General features: G+C 43.5%; 1 protein-coding gene across 1 annotated transcript in view; it reads right to left on the reverse strand.

The window, feature by feature from the left end:
- Window positions 1-18,229, reverse strand: part of ABCA13 (ATP binding cassette subfamily A member 13) — a 413,377-nt gene that overhangs the window by 322,949 nt on the left and 72,199 nt on the right. Inside the window, exons 17-20 of the mRNA XM_081536362.1 lie at window positions 11,495-16,267; window positions 7,953-9,731; window positions 5,893-6,002; window positions 317-435 (exon numbers count right to left, since the gene is read on the reverse strand). Of these exons, the coding sequence (XP_081392488.1) occupies window positions 317-435; window positions 5,893-6,002; window positions 7,953-9,731; window positions 11,495-16,267 (6,781 nt within the window). The remainder of the gene's footprint in view (window positions 1-316; window positions 436-5,892; window positions 6,003-7,952; window positions 9,732-11,494; window positions 16,268-18,229) is intronic.

Raw genomic sequence — 18,229 nt, forward strand, 5'->3', positions numbered from 1 at the left:
TAGTGTCTTTGTTTTCAACTTTATTTACCATATATAATTTGATTCTTAATGATGTCTATGTTCAAGAACCAGCTTGCAAAACTCTTAAACATTTAACAACCAGCTCTCCCAAGCCTGTGCCAGCCACTCAAGCAGCAGCTGGAGGAGCTTGGGGGGAGGAGGTGTGGACACCCAGTCTGCAGCCCTGACTCCCCACACGGCTCTGCACCATGGTCCCTTGTCTTTAGGACCAAGCCAGCAAGCCTGGCTGGAAACTGTCCTGCATGGGCCAGTCATGAGGAACAGGAAGGTCTCTGAGACATCAAGGATGCCAAACCTGGTAGTGGTCATGCACCAGAGCGACCCCTCGCAGGGCAGATAACAGCAGAGGCCTCACCAGGTCCTGCTCACAGTGCAGAGTGGCACACAATACATCCTTCGTCAGAGACTGGTTTTCTGCAGAGGAAACACACAGAGAAGCCATCAGTACGCAGTTCTCCCCGACTGGCCACTCTCACAAAGGCACTGTTTAAAGATTCAAAATGATTCAGATTAATACAGAATTCTAAAACTACCAGAAATGAGGGGAACGCTGCTCCTTTTGAGTCTCAAATGCAACTAAATAAACACTGTTTTATTCTGGTCTAACTGAAAGTATAGAAGTTAAGATCTTTCTCCCCGGCTCCAAACGCCCCCCTCTTCACACCCCTTGGGCAACATGCCCCGGCCCCCAGTTTGCCCAGAACAGTCTTGGTTTTCACCAACGGGCCTAGAGAAGCAACAAGGAGAAGGGCCTCAGCCTGAAGGTGCATCTCTCACTTGTTCGAGCTCTCTCTCTCACACACTCGCACTCACACACACACACACACAGGATGGACGGCAGGCCCCCACCCTCCACCCCTTAGATGTGGCATCCTGGGAGTACCGCCTGGCTCCTCACAAACCCCACTGTCAGTCACACTCAACACCTCTAGACGTTGTGCCTTGTCCTGAGCCCCCAGGTCATGCCCAGGACAGGGCAACACCCTGACAGGCCTGTCCCTCACCACTCCCTCCCCCGAACTCGCCTCCACCCTGAGCCACGCGCTCTTCCTAAAGCAGGCGGCTGGTGAAGGAACCTGCGGCTCCATCTCACTCGCTCTCGGCTCCTTCCCGGGGCTCCTGACCTCTTGTCTTCTCAGGACTTACAAGTATCTTGTCTTCCGGCTGCTCTGCTCGCAATCCCGCCCAGCGCAGCCTGGAAACCCACCCTGTGGAATCACGGAGGGCTCCACTGCGCATGCGCAAACCTAGCGCATCCGCAGGCGCCGAGCCCTGGCTTCACACGTGCGTCTATCTTCACGTTCCAGAAGACGAAATGTACTCTCATGAGTAACAAAACTTCTGTCACTTTCACATAGGAAAGAGAAAAAACAGTCCTGCTTCTTACATTTTTACATTGTTTCTCAAAAATTCTTTTTTTAAAATGGTTTTGAACTGTAGACAAGGTAGAGTGCATACAATAGACCCAAAGTCACACTTTCCAGAAGCAGACCACCCAGAGCCACCTTAGTTTATATTTTCTCATTAATCTTGCTATTTTTCTGATTTTGAAAGCCCAACATATTATTGTTAAAAATATCAGTAATCTCTTATTAAAATGGAAAATGAATAAGGTAAGGTATATGAAGCATCCAGCATGTATCTTTGAGGACAAATGTGTGTGTGCTTAGTCACTCAGTCCTGTCCTACGCTTTGTGACCCCACCAGGCTCCCCTGTGCATGGGGTTTCCCAGGAAAGAATACTGCAATAGGTTGCCATTTCCTTCTCCAAAGGGACCTTCCCAACTCTAGGATCGAATCCAAGTTTCCTGCATTGCAAGCGGATTCTTTACCGTTGGAGCCACCAGGGAAGCCTTGAGAACAAATGGACCCTCTATTTTGGAGATGCAGCTGCCCCACCGCTTACACTGTCCTGTAGCTGCCCAGGAGGCCCGGAAATGTTAACCTCTGTCCCCTACCTTCCAGGCCCATTCCTGCTGCACCTCACTTGGCCTCTGCAGACCTGCCCCCTCCACCAGTCCTGGCTCTTCCCACCTGCTGTTGGCATTCTTCCAGCATTTGGTCACATCAGACCACCCCCATACCTGGCCCATCTCCCTGTCTGGACCCTCTTCTCTGTTTGGTCAGCCCAGAACCCCCATGTGCTTGTCCACTGAAGAGGGACTCTGACTTCTCCCCCACACCCCAGGCCCTGGGCAAGTCACTCACACTCTCTGGACCTTTGTTTGCCAGTTTGGGAAACCAGAAGGTCAAAGGTGACTATGAGGTCCCTTTTGGTTTAAGAGCCATCAAGCTACACACCCTGTTCCCAGGCAGACTTTTCTAACGTATTTCAAGTACTAGATCCAAAGGACAAAAATGTTACTTTCCTCATAGTGTTGCTGAACTTAACTCTGTGACACACAAATCACTACTTCATTGTTAACAGTCATTGTAACAGATCTGACTGTATTCCCTCTGTGTGACAGAAGAGGAGGACTTGCCCGTTTTGGCCCATTTTATCCCAATACCCTATTGGCTGGTGTTTGTAACTTTTCTGGGCCTGTCACTACAGAATGGAGTGACAACTTAATAAGGAAAGTGGAGATGAAGTTGGAATGTTAGTCATGCTTAAATATGACATGCTTGGGTTTTCTTGAAATGAAATATAAAAATTAGAAATTAATCTTCGGTAATGAAGTGACTCAAGTGTGCTATATTAATTTAGCAAATGCAGTACAGAATGGCAAAATACATATAAATTCAGGTATTAATGAATGTTTAACTTATTTTAAAGCCATTACATTAGCTGACTATAAAACAGTAAAATAATTATGCTTTAAAGTGTGGCTGGGTTCACTATGTCAGATAAGCAACCACATTTTAGAGAGCGAGCTCCACATGTGAGACTATCTGTCAGCCACCCAAAGGGGAGTCAAGGTGCATAATCCTCCATATCTGACAGCATCAACAACACTCATAACATCTCTAACTGGAAACAGATTTTCTTTAAAGAAAAAAATAAACCCACATGTCAACTGAGATTTCATTTATAAAACGAATTCACCTTGCCTCCCCGGCCAGCCTCACTCCTCTCCCCTGCTCTGTCACTAAAAGATTCATCAATTCTTGGGTTTAAGAAGGTATTACCAAAGAGAGATGAGTGAGTGGATCAAAGCTAAGACTGTGTTAGACCTAAGTTACCCTTTTTTCGCTACAAACAGCTCTTTATAAGCTGTGGAATGATGTCCCCTTGGTGTGCAGGGTCACCCATACTCAACCTGCCCTCTTAACAGAATGCAGGAGCAGGACTAGTATATGCCAGGCACCCATGTGTCCATGCCTCAATGATTTCATCCTCTCACTTGGAAATAGCTATGAGCTCCAGCCTCTGTGTACAGCTCAGGGCGTCCCTCAGCCAGCCCATGTCTGCAGGCACTGGACCCCAGCCCGTTTGGTCTGGAAGCCCTGGTCCTTCTCCTGCCCCAGCCATCATGATTCTACTTAATGTGAGATCAAAGTTGACATTTTCCCTGGTGGCTCAGATGGCAAAGAATCTGCGTACAATGCAGGAGACCTGGATTTGATGCCTGGGTCAGGAAGATCCCCTGGAGGAGGAAACAGCAACCCACCAGAGTATTCTTGCCTGGAGAATCACATGGACAGAGGAGCCTAGCGGACTGCATCCACGGGTTGCAGAGTCGGACATGACTGAGCAACTAACACTAACACTTGACATGCTGGGTCCTGCCCCAAATGAGCCTCTCCTCCCAAAGCCCCAGCCTCTGCTGCCCACACCCTTAGTTAACCGCCCCAGTCCCTAGATCACTCTGTCTGTGGCAGATGTGGCCACGCCTGCACTGAGCCTGGAGCAACTCTCCACAGTGTCCTCCAGTCCCATATAGCCACTCAGAGACACCTGGGCCCAGGCACTGCCTGCCATGGCCACACGTTCCCTCCAGGATGTCAGCGTAAAATTCACAAACCACGCTCATGCAGGAGTCCCATGGGACAGAGACTTGCGCCCAAGAGGGCTGCTGACATGTGCTCACACATTCATTCACCAAGCATCTGCCAGCAGTTCCCGGGCTCCATTCCCCATATGCTGGGTAGATGCTAATCAGCAGGCAAATGCAATCACAAGGAGCCCATGGGCTCACTGCCCAGAGGGCACAGCTAAGGGGCCTGACACAGTACCACCGAACCCAGGCAGGGGCGCCAAGAAGAGCTTCCCAGAAGAAATAACACCTCACCTAAGAATAATCATCTAAGTAATAACAATCATCAGAGAATAAGTCAGGAGGAGGCAGCAGTGTGAGACAAGGTGTCCGGTCCACCTGGGACAACAGGGAGGGGGCAGAGCTGGCCTGGTGGGCTCCACGCGGGAACCAGGGCTCATGGCCTGCTCCACTGACCTCGGCTCCTCTCTTCTCCTGATCAGCCCACCTTGGCTTCCCCATGTCCTCCTCTGGGCTCACACCCATCTCCCCAGTATCCCTGCCACCTTTGCTGTCAAGGACTTTAGGCCCGACTACACCAAGAGAGCTGTGTGCAAAGACTTCCCTGGTGACCCAGTGGTTGAGACTCTGTGCTCCCAATGCAGGGGCACAGGTCCATCCCTGGTTAGAGAACTAAGATTCCACATACAGTAGAAAGTGTGAAAGTGTTAGTCGCTCAATCACGTCCAAATATTTGTGACCCCATGGACCGTATCCTGCCAGACTCTTCTGTCCATGGAATTCTCCAGGCAAGAACACTGGAGTGGGTTGCCATTCCCTTCTCCAGGGGATCTTCCCAACCAAGGGATCAAACCCAGGTTTCCTGAATTGCAAGCAGATTCTTTACCATTTGAGCCACAAGGGAATATGGCCAAAAAAACATTTTTTAATTTAAAAAAAAAAGAGGTCTGGGTGCAGCCTCATTTAGGAGCCTACACGTGAAAAAGCAGCAACACGCATGCATGGGTGAAATACACTCCAGCAGCATTGTGCAGTCTATGGTCCAAAAGTGCTCTGAGGCCAGTGTTCACATCTGGGAAAAAGATCTAAAAATCACCCAGGAGCCCTATGAGGCAGCTTGTGGTACTTTCCTTCCACAACTGCATGCCAGGGAAATTTCACTGAAATCTGTAGTAATGGATTTGGTAAGAAGGATCTTAGATGAATGAATTCATTTACAATGTAAGTAGCAACGACTCACTGTCACAGACTCTACACTGAGTATCATGGAGACAGAATTAAATGAGTAACAGATCCTGCTCTCAATGAAGTAGCAAAACAAACGCAGGAGAGGTTCCAGCAAACTTAAAGACAAGCACTAAGTGCCAGGACTTTAGAGAAAGTGTTCTTGAAGTCGAGTCACTGCGTGGACCACCCAGCACCTGTCAGTAGAGTGATCTTCCACGCCAGGCACTTGGCACGCACACAAGATGGAGACACGGTTGCTGCCTTCAAGGAACATTGACTCGGGCAGAGGAGGGAGACTTAAGAAATAGGAGCCTTAATACCACATTAGATAGAGGTCAACTCAAGGTCACCACCAGCAAAGGGGACGCAGGCATTCCTCCTGGAAAAGATGCCCTGGCTCCGGCCACAGGGCATGGCTGAAGTTCAGGCCACAGAGACAGGGAAGCACTTTCCATGAGCAGAGACATAGCCTGGAGGCAGAGCTTGGAGCAGGGAGGGGGATGTTCACCTTGGCTGGAGGTCACAGTGCTGGGGGCAGGGGGATAGGGGGTCCTCGGGGGATAGGGGGTCCTCGGGGTCTAGGGAACCAGGCAAGAAGGCTGCGCATGAGCCCAAGAGTAGCTCGAGGGCATCCAACCATCCCGTGGCCAGCTGAGCTCTGGAAACTGGGGGGGACCAATCAGCCCTCCTCCTGAGAGCAGCTCACCTGCAAGGAGGATGAGCACATGCTGGGCCAGCATCTCCATTCTCCACAGGGTCGCCACGGCATCCACAAGCTTTGGGGACTGCAGGAAAGCCCGACAGGCATCCAAGACACTTGGGGGAAACAGACAGGAATATTAGAGGTGAAGACCAGCTTCTCTGAGTGAGTACACGTCATAACACTCGTGAAAGAACCATCCCACTGCTGGGCCACTCACTCCATAGACATCGGAGGACATGGCCCAGGAGACACTGTTGCTGCTGCTGATAAGTCACATCATTCGTGTCCGACTCTATGCGACCCCATGGACTGCAGCCCACCAGGCTCCTCTGTCCATGGGATTTTCCAGGCAAGAGTACTGGAGTGGGTCGCCAGTGCCTTCTCCGGAGGAGACACTAGGTCTCCTGTTTTCATTCAGTGCATCATTTTGTTGGCAACAATTCCGGCATTCCCTCCCTTCCAGTGGGGTTTTCTGTCTCAGACTTTTTGTATCTTCCTCTTCAAGAAGGCAGTGATCAAAGAAAAGTAAAGACAGGAGATGGCATCACCAACTCAATGAACATGAGTTTGAGCAAGCTTCAGGAGATGGTGCAGGACGGGGAAGCCTAGCGTGCTGCAGTCCATGAAAGAGTTGGACATGACTGAGTGACTGAACAACAACAAAATGACAGGAAAAAAATACTGGAAGGAAGGAATCGCTAAAATGGAATGAAACTGGGTGCTGTGCCTTGGGAATGTAAAACGAGGGTGCCGACCACACCCAGCCAGATCACAGCCCGCAAGTTTCCAGTCTTGGGGCCATGGTGTAAAGTACCTCCATGAAGGACTGGACACTTCGGGGTGAAAGCCAAGACTGGTGGGGAGCAAGGGTTGCTGGAATCACCCCCAGCTCAAATAAAAATTCGGAGACAAGTGTCAAATCAGACAGAGTTTAGGATCAGAAACAGTGAGGCTCTGAAAGCCAGCATTCAAATTCCAAGGTACTGATATTAATAATTCTTCATGCCAATAAACACCTGCTTCACTATCCAAGGAGACCCTTCCAACTTTTTAAAAAGGAGTGGATTCAAGGTGCAGCCCTGTGGCAACCGGGCTAGAGGAGAGCAGGTCAGGCTGTCTGGCAGGTGAGTGAGGGTTCACTTTCCATCTCCCTCTGGGACTCACAGAAGCACAGGTACCACGGAGCCCACAGACCACTGGAGCTGTGTGTCACACACAGAGAGGATGAACCAGGGCAGAGCTGCTCTCACCCACATCCTTGGGCAGCGGACAGCCTCCGGAGTACGATGGCCAATAGCATTGGACCTTCCAGGAACCTGCCATTCCCCTGACCCGCCATTCAGGGGCAGGTGGCTGGTGCATGGATGTGGGTCAACCACATGGTCTTGGATTGAATCTGAGGAGGAATGAAATCTGGCCTTGTCCAGTGGGCAGTTACCACCGAAAGTGCAGATTTCTGTGTGACTTGAGTGGCCCCAAATCTCTATTTCCATATCAAGTAGCAGGACCTTTGGCTGCAAGAGCAGGGGATCAGAAACACCAGTTCCGTATCTAGTCTTGGGATGTGTGAATAGAATGAGAGGTTTTTACTTTTGGAAAAAAATGAATGGAAACACTTAGAATAAATTCAAATCATATTTAAGCACTGACTAGTCAAATAGCGAGCAGGAACTTAGCTTGAATCATTCCTGTGGAAGCCAGTCTCAGAGGGAGAGGAAGGCTGAAATCAAAGACCACATCCCTGTGGTTCTTCCCTATGTTATTCCAAAGCGTGACTGAGATGAGGTTGATCACCTTTCTCAAGTAACTCCCTAGTTCTGTGCTGTTTCATGACAGGATTTCATGCAAAAACAGGATCATGAGTTCTTTCCCTTTGTATCTTGAGGGAAATTATGAGTGGAATTTGGGTTAGAATATAAAAAGTCAGTTTAAAAATTTCCTTATTTATAGAAACATACTTATACTTACCCTAGGTCAGTGCGATTCCTGCCTGCTTCTGTTTTCTAGTTACTGTGGGTGGTGGGGCAGGCAGGCAGAAAGAAACAAATTGGTTGTTTCATTACCTTTGATCAATCAGCGAGACCCTCTGCCAGTATTCAACCAATGCAATTAATGCCTTCCGGTATTTCTCAAAACGTGATAATGGTTTGAGGATGTCAGGGATGTCAACCAGCTCTTTCTGGGTCTTCTCACGTGTTCCAGTGGTTGCATGAATAAAAATTTCAAAAAAGGGCTGAAACAAAGTGCTCATGGAGTACGTCCACTGAGAGCTGTTGAAGAGAAGCTCTTTCTTCATGAGAGCGATTTTACTCAGCAGGGTCTGGATGGCTTCTTGGAGTTGTTGCTCAGTCACATTCTGAATCAAAGAGGTGTTAAAAAGTGAAGCTTTATGAGAGGCCTCTACCACTGCTGTGATGAGTTTCAAAAGGTCATTTGGATGCGGAGCCAATGTCAGCAGCAGATTAAAAACATCCCTGTGGTCCTTCCCTGTGTCATTCCAAAGTGTGACTGAGATAAGGTTGATCACCATTCTCAAATAACTCCCTAGTTCTGTCCTGTTTTGTGACAGGATTTCACACAAAAATAGGATCACTTCACGAGTTCTTTCCCATTTTGTATCTTGAGAGAAATTATGAGTGGAAATTGGGTTAGAATATAAGAAGTCTATGTGACTGGTGATGTTATTTATAGGAACTAAGCAATCAAGGATTTCTTCCCATAAATTGACAGAATCCACAGAAAATATTTGGGCCCCATTTTTAAATGCTGCCAGGAAACGTTTCATGCCTCCCAAGTTGATTTTCACAGAAGTTAAAAAGTCAGCTATTTCTTCCCTAATATCATAAAGATCTTTGGACTGGTTCAGGTATGTGAATATGCCAGATGACATATTGAGGATATCTAAGTCTTGGGAAATATTAGGCTTAACTCCGATCATCCCAAAGGCCAAGTCAAGAAATGGCATCAACAAGTCATCTATATTTTCAAATATTAAATGATCTGCTTTTCTCAAAGTAATCATTTCATTGACAACATTTTGAACACTGTGTAGCAAAAGAAAATAAAGAGTGTCAAAGAATTTCATGGTGTCGTTGGCAGTGGAAATGAGATGAGTTTGAAACATGGTGGCCACCTTTCTTGCAATTTTCTTGGCTAACTTAAGAAATTCCACAGTGGAGGTGACTGACGTGGCAAGACCTCTCATCTCTACACCACCATCAGCCAGCATGGTCAGAGTGTCAGACATCTCCAAGAGTGGGTCAAGGGCACAATTCTTTCCACCTGCTCCTGAGAAAACACCCAGTAAATGCCTGGTAATTTCTAATGTTGCTCTGTTTCTTAGGGGGAATGAATTGTTGACAAAGGAAAGCAAATCGGTTAGATTTGCAAGTATAACTTCCTGGAGGGAAGGGTACAGCACACAGAAGTCCTTAACAGGAGAGCTTAAAAGAGTGTCCATGAAATGTGCTATCACTATGGATGTTTCTCTCACGAGGTGAAGAGCTGACTGGAGATCTTGATTGAGTTTGAAAAGGTCCTCAGAACTGTTCATATAGGAAAGCAACTGATTCAGCACCATAAGAAACTCCAGATTATTTTCAGTCTCATTTTTCATTGAGGTTTCCCTTAGAAGAGTGTGGAACAAATCTCCCAGGAGCTGCAGTCCTTGATGATTATCAAAATATAATTCTCCATCGTCTAACGTAAATGAGTTCTTTATTAGATGATACACAGTCTCCTTTAAAGTTGAAAAAGCATTCATCATCAATCTATCTTCTTTCATGGAGGTGAGAAAATGATTGAGTTTCAAATTTTCGAGAATTTTATCCTTTGGGACAAAACTGTAAATACATATTTTTTAATTTCATGGTTAGTAATGAAAAGAATGAAAACTTACACAGTGGACCCTTGAACAATTCAAAGCTTATGGACACTTAACCTCCCCATAGATTAAAAACTGTGTCTGCCGTTCCCCACCCATGGATTCACCCAACTGTGGATCAGGTAGTGCTGTAGCACGTATTTATTGAAAAAATCCAAGTATAACTGGGCTCATGTGGTTGTTCAAGTGTGAACTGTAGTGATTTCTTGGAGCCTTTATAATAGCATTATAGGAGGATAATACTGAAAAATTGAAATGCTACAATACATTCCAGATGAAAATTAATATTTTCTTGCCAAATAATGAAAAGAGTGGGTGGATTTTATGTATCAATCCATTGCAAAGCCTCAAACCTAACAACTTAAACAGCCATGCACTTTTGCCTTTAGAAAGGAAAGGAACGTGAAATGATCAAATGGGACTCTCGGGGAAGGAGGGAGCATCCTTCTGAATACCCCGAGTCCTGGCAAGCTGCTTGGCATGGTGGCAGCTAGCTGGACCACGTGACAGCCCCAGAGCCCTCTCTGGCGTGCTTCTGGTTTGCTGGGCTTCACAGGTGGCCCACTTATGGGAGTCAGGATGCCCACATTGTATCATTGTAAACACTAACGCAGGTGCTGCTTAGGGAGATTTGTCAGATGTGACTAAAGACCCAGAGAGTCAGCTCTAAGTCAGTGCAAAGGCATGTTGCCCTGGAAAGGCTGACTTCATAGACAGAGAGTCTTCTAGAGGGTTAAGACCTCCTGGGCTCTCATGGGTGGGTGGTTGGACATGTCCTGGACCGGACACATCCCATCACTCCCTGATCAGCCCCTGTGGATGGGAACCTACAGCTCCTGTCTGTGGAACTCCAGTTTGTTTCCTAATGGCCTGCCCTGCTGATTCTAGGCTCGCTGAGCCAATCCCAAAACTGCAGAAGCCAGTCCTGGTATGAAATCTTTGTTCCAGTTCTGCTTCTGAGGTTGACACCTTACTGATACAGACATCCTAGAATAAATGAGAATTTCCCTCCAGTCTTTTCACTGGCAAGCTTCAAAGTGGATGAAAAAATAATATATGAAAAAATATAATGTGACTATCAGTTTTAAAATGTTGGAGTGTTATCAATTCCAAATATAAACATCACAGTAAACTTATTAGAATGAAAATATTTAAGCCCTTCATTTGTGATTAGACAGTTCATGCCTTAATTCAAAATATGACCATGGTATATATCCATCTGGGCTTCCCACTTGGTGCTAATGGTAAAGAATCTGCCTACCAATGCAGGAGACATAAGGGATGTGGGTTCAATCCCTGGGTGGGGAAGATCCTCTGGAGGAGGGCATGCCTAGAGAATCCCATGGACAGAGGAGTCTGATGGGCTATGGTCCATAGGGTCACAAAGAGTCGGACACGACTTAGCATGCGCACACACACACACATACACACACACGTATATCCATATATGTAAATAATAATTTTTCAGTTCCATATAAAATATAATTTTAACAACTATTTTCATAATCCAAAATATAATAAAACATAATACTATAATATATACATTTGTATATAGGTTTATTAGTTAGATGACAATCATCAAAGTTACTTTACCTTGGTTTTTACAAAATGTTAAGACAAAATTCACTTCAAAGATCATTCCAAGGTTTTGTAGAAGTTCCAGGAAATAAACTGGATTGTAATGTACAACTACAGGTACTCTACAAGCAAAAATAAACTCACCTCATCTCTGCAAAGAGATCTTTGTGGATGTCTTCTAGCAGAAGCAATATTTTGTTCCCAGGATTTTCCTTTAGTAAAAAGAAGAATGTTTTCAAAAGCTGTTCCATGAAACCCACTCTGCTTCTTGGAGGGAGAACGATTCTCTTACCCTTTTCTGATTGTGTGTGGTTCAGGATGAGGTTAATGAGATTCATTATTTGAAGGTCAGTATCACTTAAGTTCAAGGCTGCTCCTTGAGAATGCTCAGCTAAGTTATTGATTGAATTAATTAGGAAGCTTTCAAAAAGCAGCTGAACAACTGAGAAATTAGTTAGCTGTTCTTGACTTAGCAGATGAGTAAGAAGGGCAACATCAAAATTACCTTCTCTGGAAACATTTTTGAGATAACCCAAAAATGTAGCAATGTCTTTAGTCACCAAAGCCATATCATCAGTTGAACTTTCATTAGCCGAAAGAAGAAATAATGTTTGTATCATTTTGGAGTAATCTTCATTTGCAAATTTATGAAACCAGTTTTTTATGACCAGTAGAAAATCTTCAATAATTTCTAATGTCTTCAATGATGATAAATCCAGGCTTTCCAAAAAATGGGCAAGTGGCAAGGGTATGTTTTGAAGAGCTACTGAATTAGTCCTTTGCGTCACTTTGTCAATTTCAGAATGTAGGGGTCTGATACTAAAATTATGTATTAGATCTTTCATGATTTGTTCAAATTCAAACCATTGTTTTTCCAAGTTGTAAGCTGCTTCGCTTTTCTTAATAAAACATGATAATGCTTCTAAACTACTCCCTGTGAGGTTTGCATTCAGCAATGTCATGAATGGAGAGACTAGCAAATTGGTGCTGTTTACCAGGTTCTCTTTCCTAGAAAGAAAGTCTATTATCCTTTTCAAATGAAAGGAAATATTATACCGAACAGATGTTCCTGCTCTTTCATCTACATTAAGAATCTTGTTCAAACTAACTAGTTTTTCAAGAAGGTTTTCATCTGATGTGACTTTCGTAAAGTTGAAGTTTTTAAATTTTTCTATGATTGGCAAAGCGACTTGCTTTATGAGATGACCAGGACAGAGCTCAGAGATGCTGCCACTGCTCTGATTTCCAGAAAGCGGGACAAATGGTAACACCTTATGCCAAAATTCTTGCACAGATTTCACAAGTGAGGTTTTAACATGGAAAACTTCAGACAGCTCTAGAAGAATGGAACTCCAGTCCATTAGTTCATGAGTTACACAGGCTACTTTCCTAGTTATTTCCATCTGTGAGCTTTCATTCAAACATTGTGAATCATCACCATGGTGAGACAGGTGGAGGTGGTCAAGGATACTGGCTACTTTACTGTATAATGAAGATGTGAGCTCATGGGCATTACAGGCTTCTGATCTTGGGTTCTGCTGAAATCCAGAAGTTGTATGATTCCAGCACCAAAACACAGGAAGACAAGTTAATGTCTCCGAAAGGATGCCTGGTTGAGCTGATACTAATTCAATTGTGTCCATAAGAGTTTTTATCACAACAGTGAAGTCCTCCTTGGTGACATCTGAAAGGTGTATGCCATGGAGGAGTGTGAAGTTATAGACATCCTTGAGGGCCTCTGTGATGTTTTTGTCACCCATGCCCCGCAGGAGCCTCATGGCATGAGGGAGCATGTAGTAAGCATCGACCACAGCATCAGCATCCTTTTTAGGAAACAGACGTGAGAGCCTCAGCAGGTGGTTAATACTCCAAGAATGTGAGCTGTTGACAAATGTTTCCATTAAGTCAACAAAGAAGCTGATCCCCAAATTGCTAGCACCTAACCTGCTGATGTTCTTAAAGAAATCTATCATGCTTTCACTAATGTGTTCAAGCTGGTCTACTAGCAGGTATATATCCGTTTTCTTGACAGTGCGCAGGAGAGAAGTCATCTTCTTTAAAACTTGAAAGTCGCCTGGTTCTTGTGGAATATTGTGATAAGTGGAAGATGTTAGGGAGTTGAACACATCCCTCATGAGTTGAATACTGAGACCCACAGCTTTCATGACTTCATGAGAAATTATTTTGGGTGAGTTTTGGAGATCGTGAGATAAATTGAAGGCAAGGTAACTAGCTAACTGGTAAAATGAATTGCCTAAGCTGTGTATATCCTTTTCCTTTGGACTGGTAGCAATTATGTTTAAAACTTTTTCAGCTTTATAAGAGGTGTTATTTTCCAGGATGTCAGGGGAAATATCTTTCACAAGATTTTGAATTTCCTTCCCCAGAGCTACTAAATGCAGCCAAATATTTTGAAATTGAAGAGGCATTTCATCTGACATTTCTATGGGTTTTAGAATTAATTCAGTAGAACGTGTCCAGTTAGATTGAGGTGCAAAATCAAAGTCTCTCGAGAAGTTGTTGATAATCATCCTTACTTGGTTTGTGGAATCATTTAAAAGAGTTAATAAAATCTCAAAATTTGGTACCTTTTCTTTTCCAAAGACTGCAGTGAGTAGAACATTTAGAAAGTCAGTCACGTTTTTTAAGTAAACATTCACACAGTTTATGTTTGACGTATTCAATGAGCAAGGCTCCATCATTATATTCAACATCCAAGTAACAAGCTTCAAAGTAGAGTTCAGTTTGTCTTTCACATCTCTGAGACTCCTCAGAATACCGTGAAGATGGCCTTGTGAAAAACTGGAGTTATACACAGCACACAGGTGGTTTACAGTCTTGACCCACGTGATACATCCTTCCAGTCTGCTAACTGTGTCCACAGAGGAAAATGTGGAATTCAACATGGCCAGAATGTGTAATGCCCTCTGGGAAGAATTTTCATACAATAAACCATCTTCCAAAATAAACTCAGTGACATTTTGGAAAATGTCAGCACAGGACAATAAATCTTGGTCGTGGGACGCCTTTTTAAGAAATAATACTGTGTCTCTTAGGTCCGTGATGACACTTGCAAACTTTACTTCATAATTTGTGAGATTCCTTAAGAGAAAGTGATTCATCAAATGTACACTTCTATCTATAGATGCTGAGCTATTGCTCACCGCAATAAAAATGTTGAGCAGAGAATATAAAAACTCTCTGCTTGCGTTGGTGTCTAATGGAAGTGACTTCAGCTGACTCAGGATAGTTTCCATGGTGAAAAGGGATTTCTCTATTTGGTCCAGGCTAAGCAACTTTACTTGAACTAATCCATCACCTAGTGCTACCCAGAGATCCCTGAAATTCAGGAAATCATTCCAATCATGAAAGCCATCAGTTTGAGTTACATTCTTAAACAAATGTAAGATGAGTCTAGCAGGGTGATGGTTGGGAAGTATTTCCTGACAGCTTTTAGGAATTTTCTCATCACTTTCCAGTTCATCCAAAAGCTGATTGAGACCAACACGAAGAGGAGTGAAAACATCCATGTCCAGCTGGAATATCTGAGCTATGCGTCCACAGACCTCGGTCCACATGTGAAGCCACAAAGTGGTGCAATGAAGAGCTGTAAACTCGTGGAACTCGCTGCCATCTGCTGAGAAGTTTGAAAGGATTTGTGCCCATGAGAGGATAAATGGAGACCTCTCATCTGTTGAATAATTTGCAGAAGAAATGCTTTTATTATCCAGAACAAAGCATTCATCACCCAGCAGGGCCTCTGCTGAGCCATTAAAGAGTTGACTCACATACTGAAATACAGAATTACGAAAACTGTCATCCACCATGAAGAGCTGCTTGAGGCCTCTCAAAGTAGCATGGATGACTTCCATTGCAGGGCCCTCTGTGGACATCAGGGATTGGGCTTGAAGCTCCAAAAATTTAAAAATTGAAAGCAATTGCTGACAGTAAGATACTTCAGAAATCCTCCCAAGGACCCCTGTTGTCTCATATAAAAATGAAAATGCTTTGCTGACATTTTGGAAATTAAATTGCTTTAGTATATCCAAAATGTGTTTTGAGATTTGCATAAGGAGAGAAAGTGAAGACTCTCTGCTCTGAACGCTCAAGAATTTATACATATACTGGTGAAATGAAGAATAAATCTGCAGAAGTAAAGCTGAATCTTTGTCCTGGAAGACATGTAGATATACACGAGTCAAAATTTTCTCAATGTCTTGTTTTTGAGGTTCAGAAAGGGCTAAGAAAAGATTGGATGCGTTCCTCATAGCATAGAGTGTGTCCACAGTTTCTGAGACTTGTTCTTTCCTCAGAAATCCAAACTCATAGAGACTATTTATTATCACTTCAATTACATGAACAACATCCATTTTCATAGCTGGTGATTGAGGCCAATCTGAATGAAACAATTGGGAAAAGTCAAAGCTTTTCCTATGAATCATCTCGTTTTCTGAATCAGAAAAATTTACAAGTGTAGGCAAGATTCCCAGTTCAGCTCTCTTTCCTTTTGAAGTGCCAAGCATCCACAATGCCAGAAACTTGGGATTCATCCCCAGAAGTATTAATTCCACAAATCTCAAGATATTTATTGATTCCTTCCTTATCCAGAAACTTTCATGAGTTTGTACTTTTTCAATCATCTCTTTGCTGACTTCCAGAAGTTTCTGAGTATCCACACCAGGTATATCTCTCTCTAAACTTGCTGAATGATTTGGCCACAAATGACTTGTATTTAGAGTCATATCAGGGACAGATGGGAGGTTATAGAATTTGAGAATACTGGATAAGTTGAATGGATTAGGCAATAATAATTTCTCCAAAAATTCCATAAAAGATAAAAGGAAGTTTATTTGCTCATCTTTAAGGGTCTGCAACTTCTTTTCCATCACAAGAAGTTCCTTTGTATAATTTAAGACCCTAAAATATTAACAGAATTGATTCAGTATCAGAAAAAAATACCTTTAAGAAAAATTCAACTTTTCAAATTTTTAGATAATATGCAGTCTTGTTTACAGGAAAACATAAGTGAAATATTTACTAGGCAATATATTTTCCCACAGAGATTAAATTACTGTGAACATATGAAAATGTTTTAGAAATCTACAATGCAGTTGCATACTTTTAGCTTAAATTCTGCTTCTTGCATCAAAAACAATGCATTTTAAAGTTATTTTACTCAATGAGTTGATATGCATGGTCACTAACGTCTACTGTTTATTCCAGAAGAATCTTAGCATTCAATTCCTTATTATGTCTCAGAGTGTCCTAGTGATAGAGGTTGTCCAAATGGCAAGACAATTTGCCCCTGTATGATCTAAGGACAAGTGTTGAGTTTTCTCATTCTAAAAAGCAATCACAGTGCTCTGTAAACAATGCTGTACTCCTGACTATTAGAAAATTATTGTTTTAGATGGTATAAAATAAACTTCTCCTCCAGGAGTTTATTTTTAAAACACAAAGAGGTCTCAAAGGAGCAGCTCAGCAATTATGACAAATCTACACTTACAAAGTGAGTCCTCACTTAAGAAGTTACTAACTTCTCAGCCTCAGGAACAACAAACCCACTTTTGAAACCCTTGGGGCCCTATGCGTTTTGGACTTTAGAAAGGAAACTTGTGCATGTCTGCCACACGTGCATTCACAGCCCCCCCACCCATGGGCACCAGGCAGCCCTCTATCAACCCACTAACACTTCTGCAGGGAAACCTCAGAAGAGGCTCAGTGTGTGTGGGCAACAGACCCTTAACACTTAAGTCTGGGACTTCCCCAGCAGTCCAGTGGTTACGACTTCGTACTTCCACTGCAGGGGACACAGGTTCAATCCCTAGTCAGGGAGCTAAGATCCTACATGTTGCAGGGCAAATAAGCCCACACACCACAACTAGGGAAAAGCCTTAATGCCACAGCGAAGAGTCCCCACAGCCAATATTTTTTTTAAGTTAAAAAAACACACTCTTTAAGTCTGAAGAATGAGTTGTGCTGTCACCCATAAGAAAAGTTTCCATTTTCAGACTTCTTAAGATTTCAGAACTGTGGGTACAGGATTTTGACCTGTATTGACTTTATTGCCTTAAAGGGTGAATTACTTTCTGAACTTCCTTAACTCTATAATCCTGTGTATAGCCCAGACTGACATAGAATAGAGAGAGGATGGATGAGATGCAGGAATAGTTTTCCTCTCTCAGAGCTGAGATCTGAAAGCAGAAAAACTACAGGCTTAGTTCAAGTTTACTATTATTTGTAGAATAGAGAGCTGCTAGTTTGAGCCATGGAACATTGAAAACATTTCCTGGGAAAAATTCCATTAGGAAAAATAAAGCTTGACTATGGAGAATTTGAGATAAACCTTACTCAAATCCAGCCGTGAAGGGAAATATATGCACAACTGCAGGCGATTGTGTTATTGGTACAGAAGAATGCACAACGATCTTGTTTTTCATTAGCAACTGGAGGTCATGGAGCAGTAATTGTCTGATGACTGAGAACCGAGTCAGAACTGCTACTGCTAGTAATGATGCTGTCTCCCACATTTATATCACCTTACAGTTTATTAAGCACTTTCTCGACTATCATCTTAGTTCATTCCTACAACAGCCCTTTGAAGTAAACATCGTTATTTCCATTTCATGAGGAAAGAAACATTTCAGAATTTTTTAAGTTAGCAAATTCAAAATGCTGTTGTACAGCAGGAACCACATATGGGCTGCGTTTTCTCATTTCAAGCTCAGCTGTCTTAATATTAATTGTACTTAGTGTCCATTCTTCTTCATTCATTCATTAAGTCAACACCTAGATACCTAGCACCTGTCACGAAAAATGAGCTTCCATGGTGACTCAGATGGTAAAGAATCTGCCTGCAATGCAGGAGACTTGGGTTCA

This window comes from Giraffa tippelskirchi, chromosome 10, assembly GCF_054371585.1.
Source record: "Giraffa tippelskirchi isolate mGirTip1 chromosome 10, T2T-mGirTip1v1.2.pri, whole genome shotgun sequence".
Taxonomy (NCBI): Eukaryota; Metazoa; Chordata; class Mammalia; order Artiodactyla; family Giraffidae; genus Giraffa; species Giraffa tippelskirchi.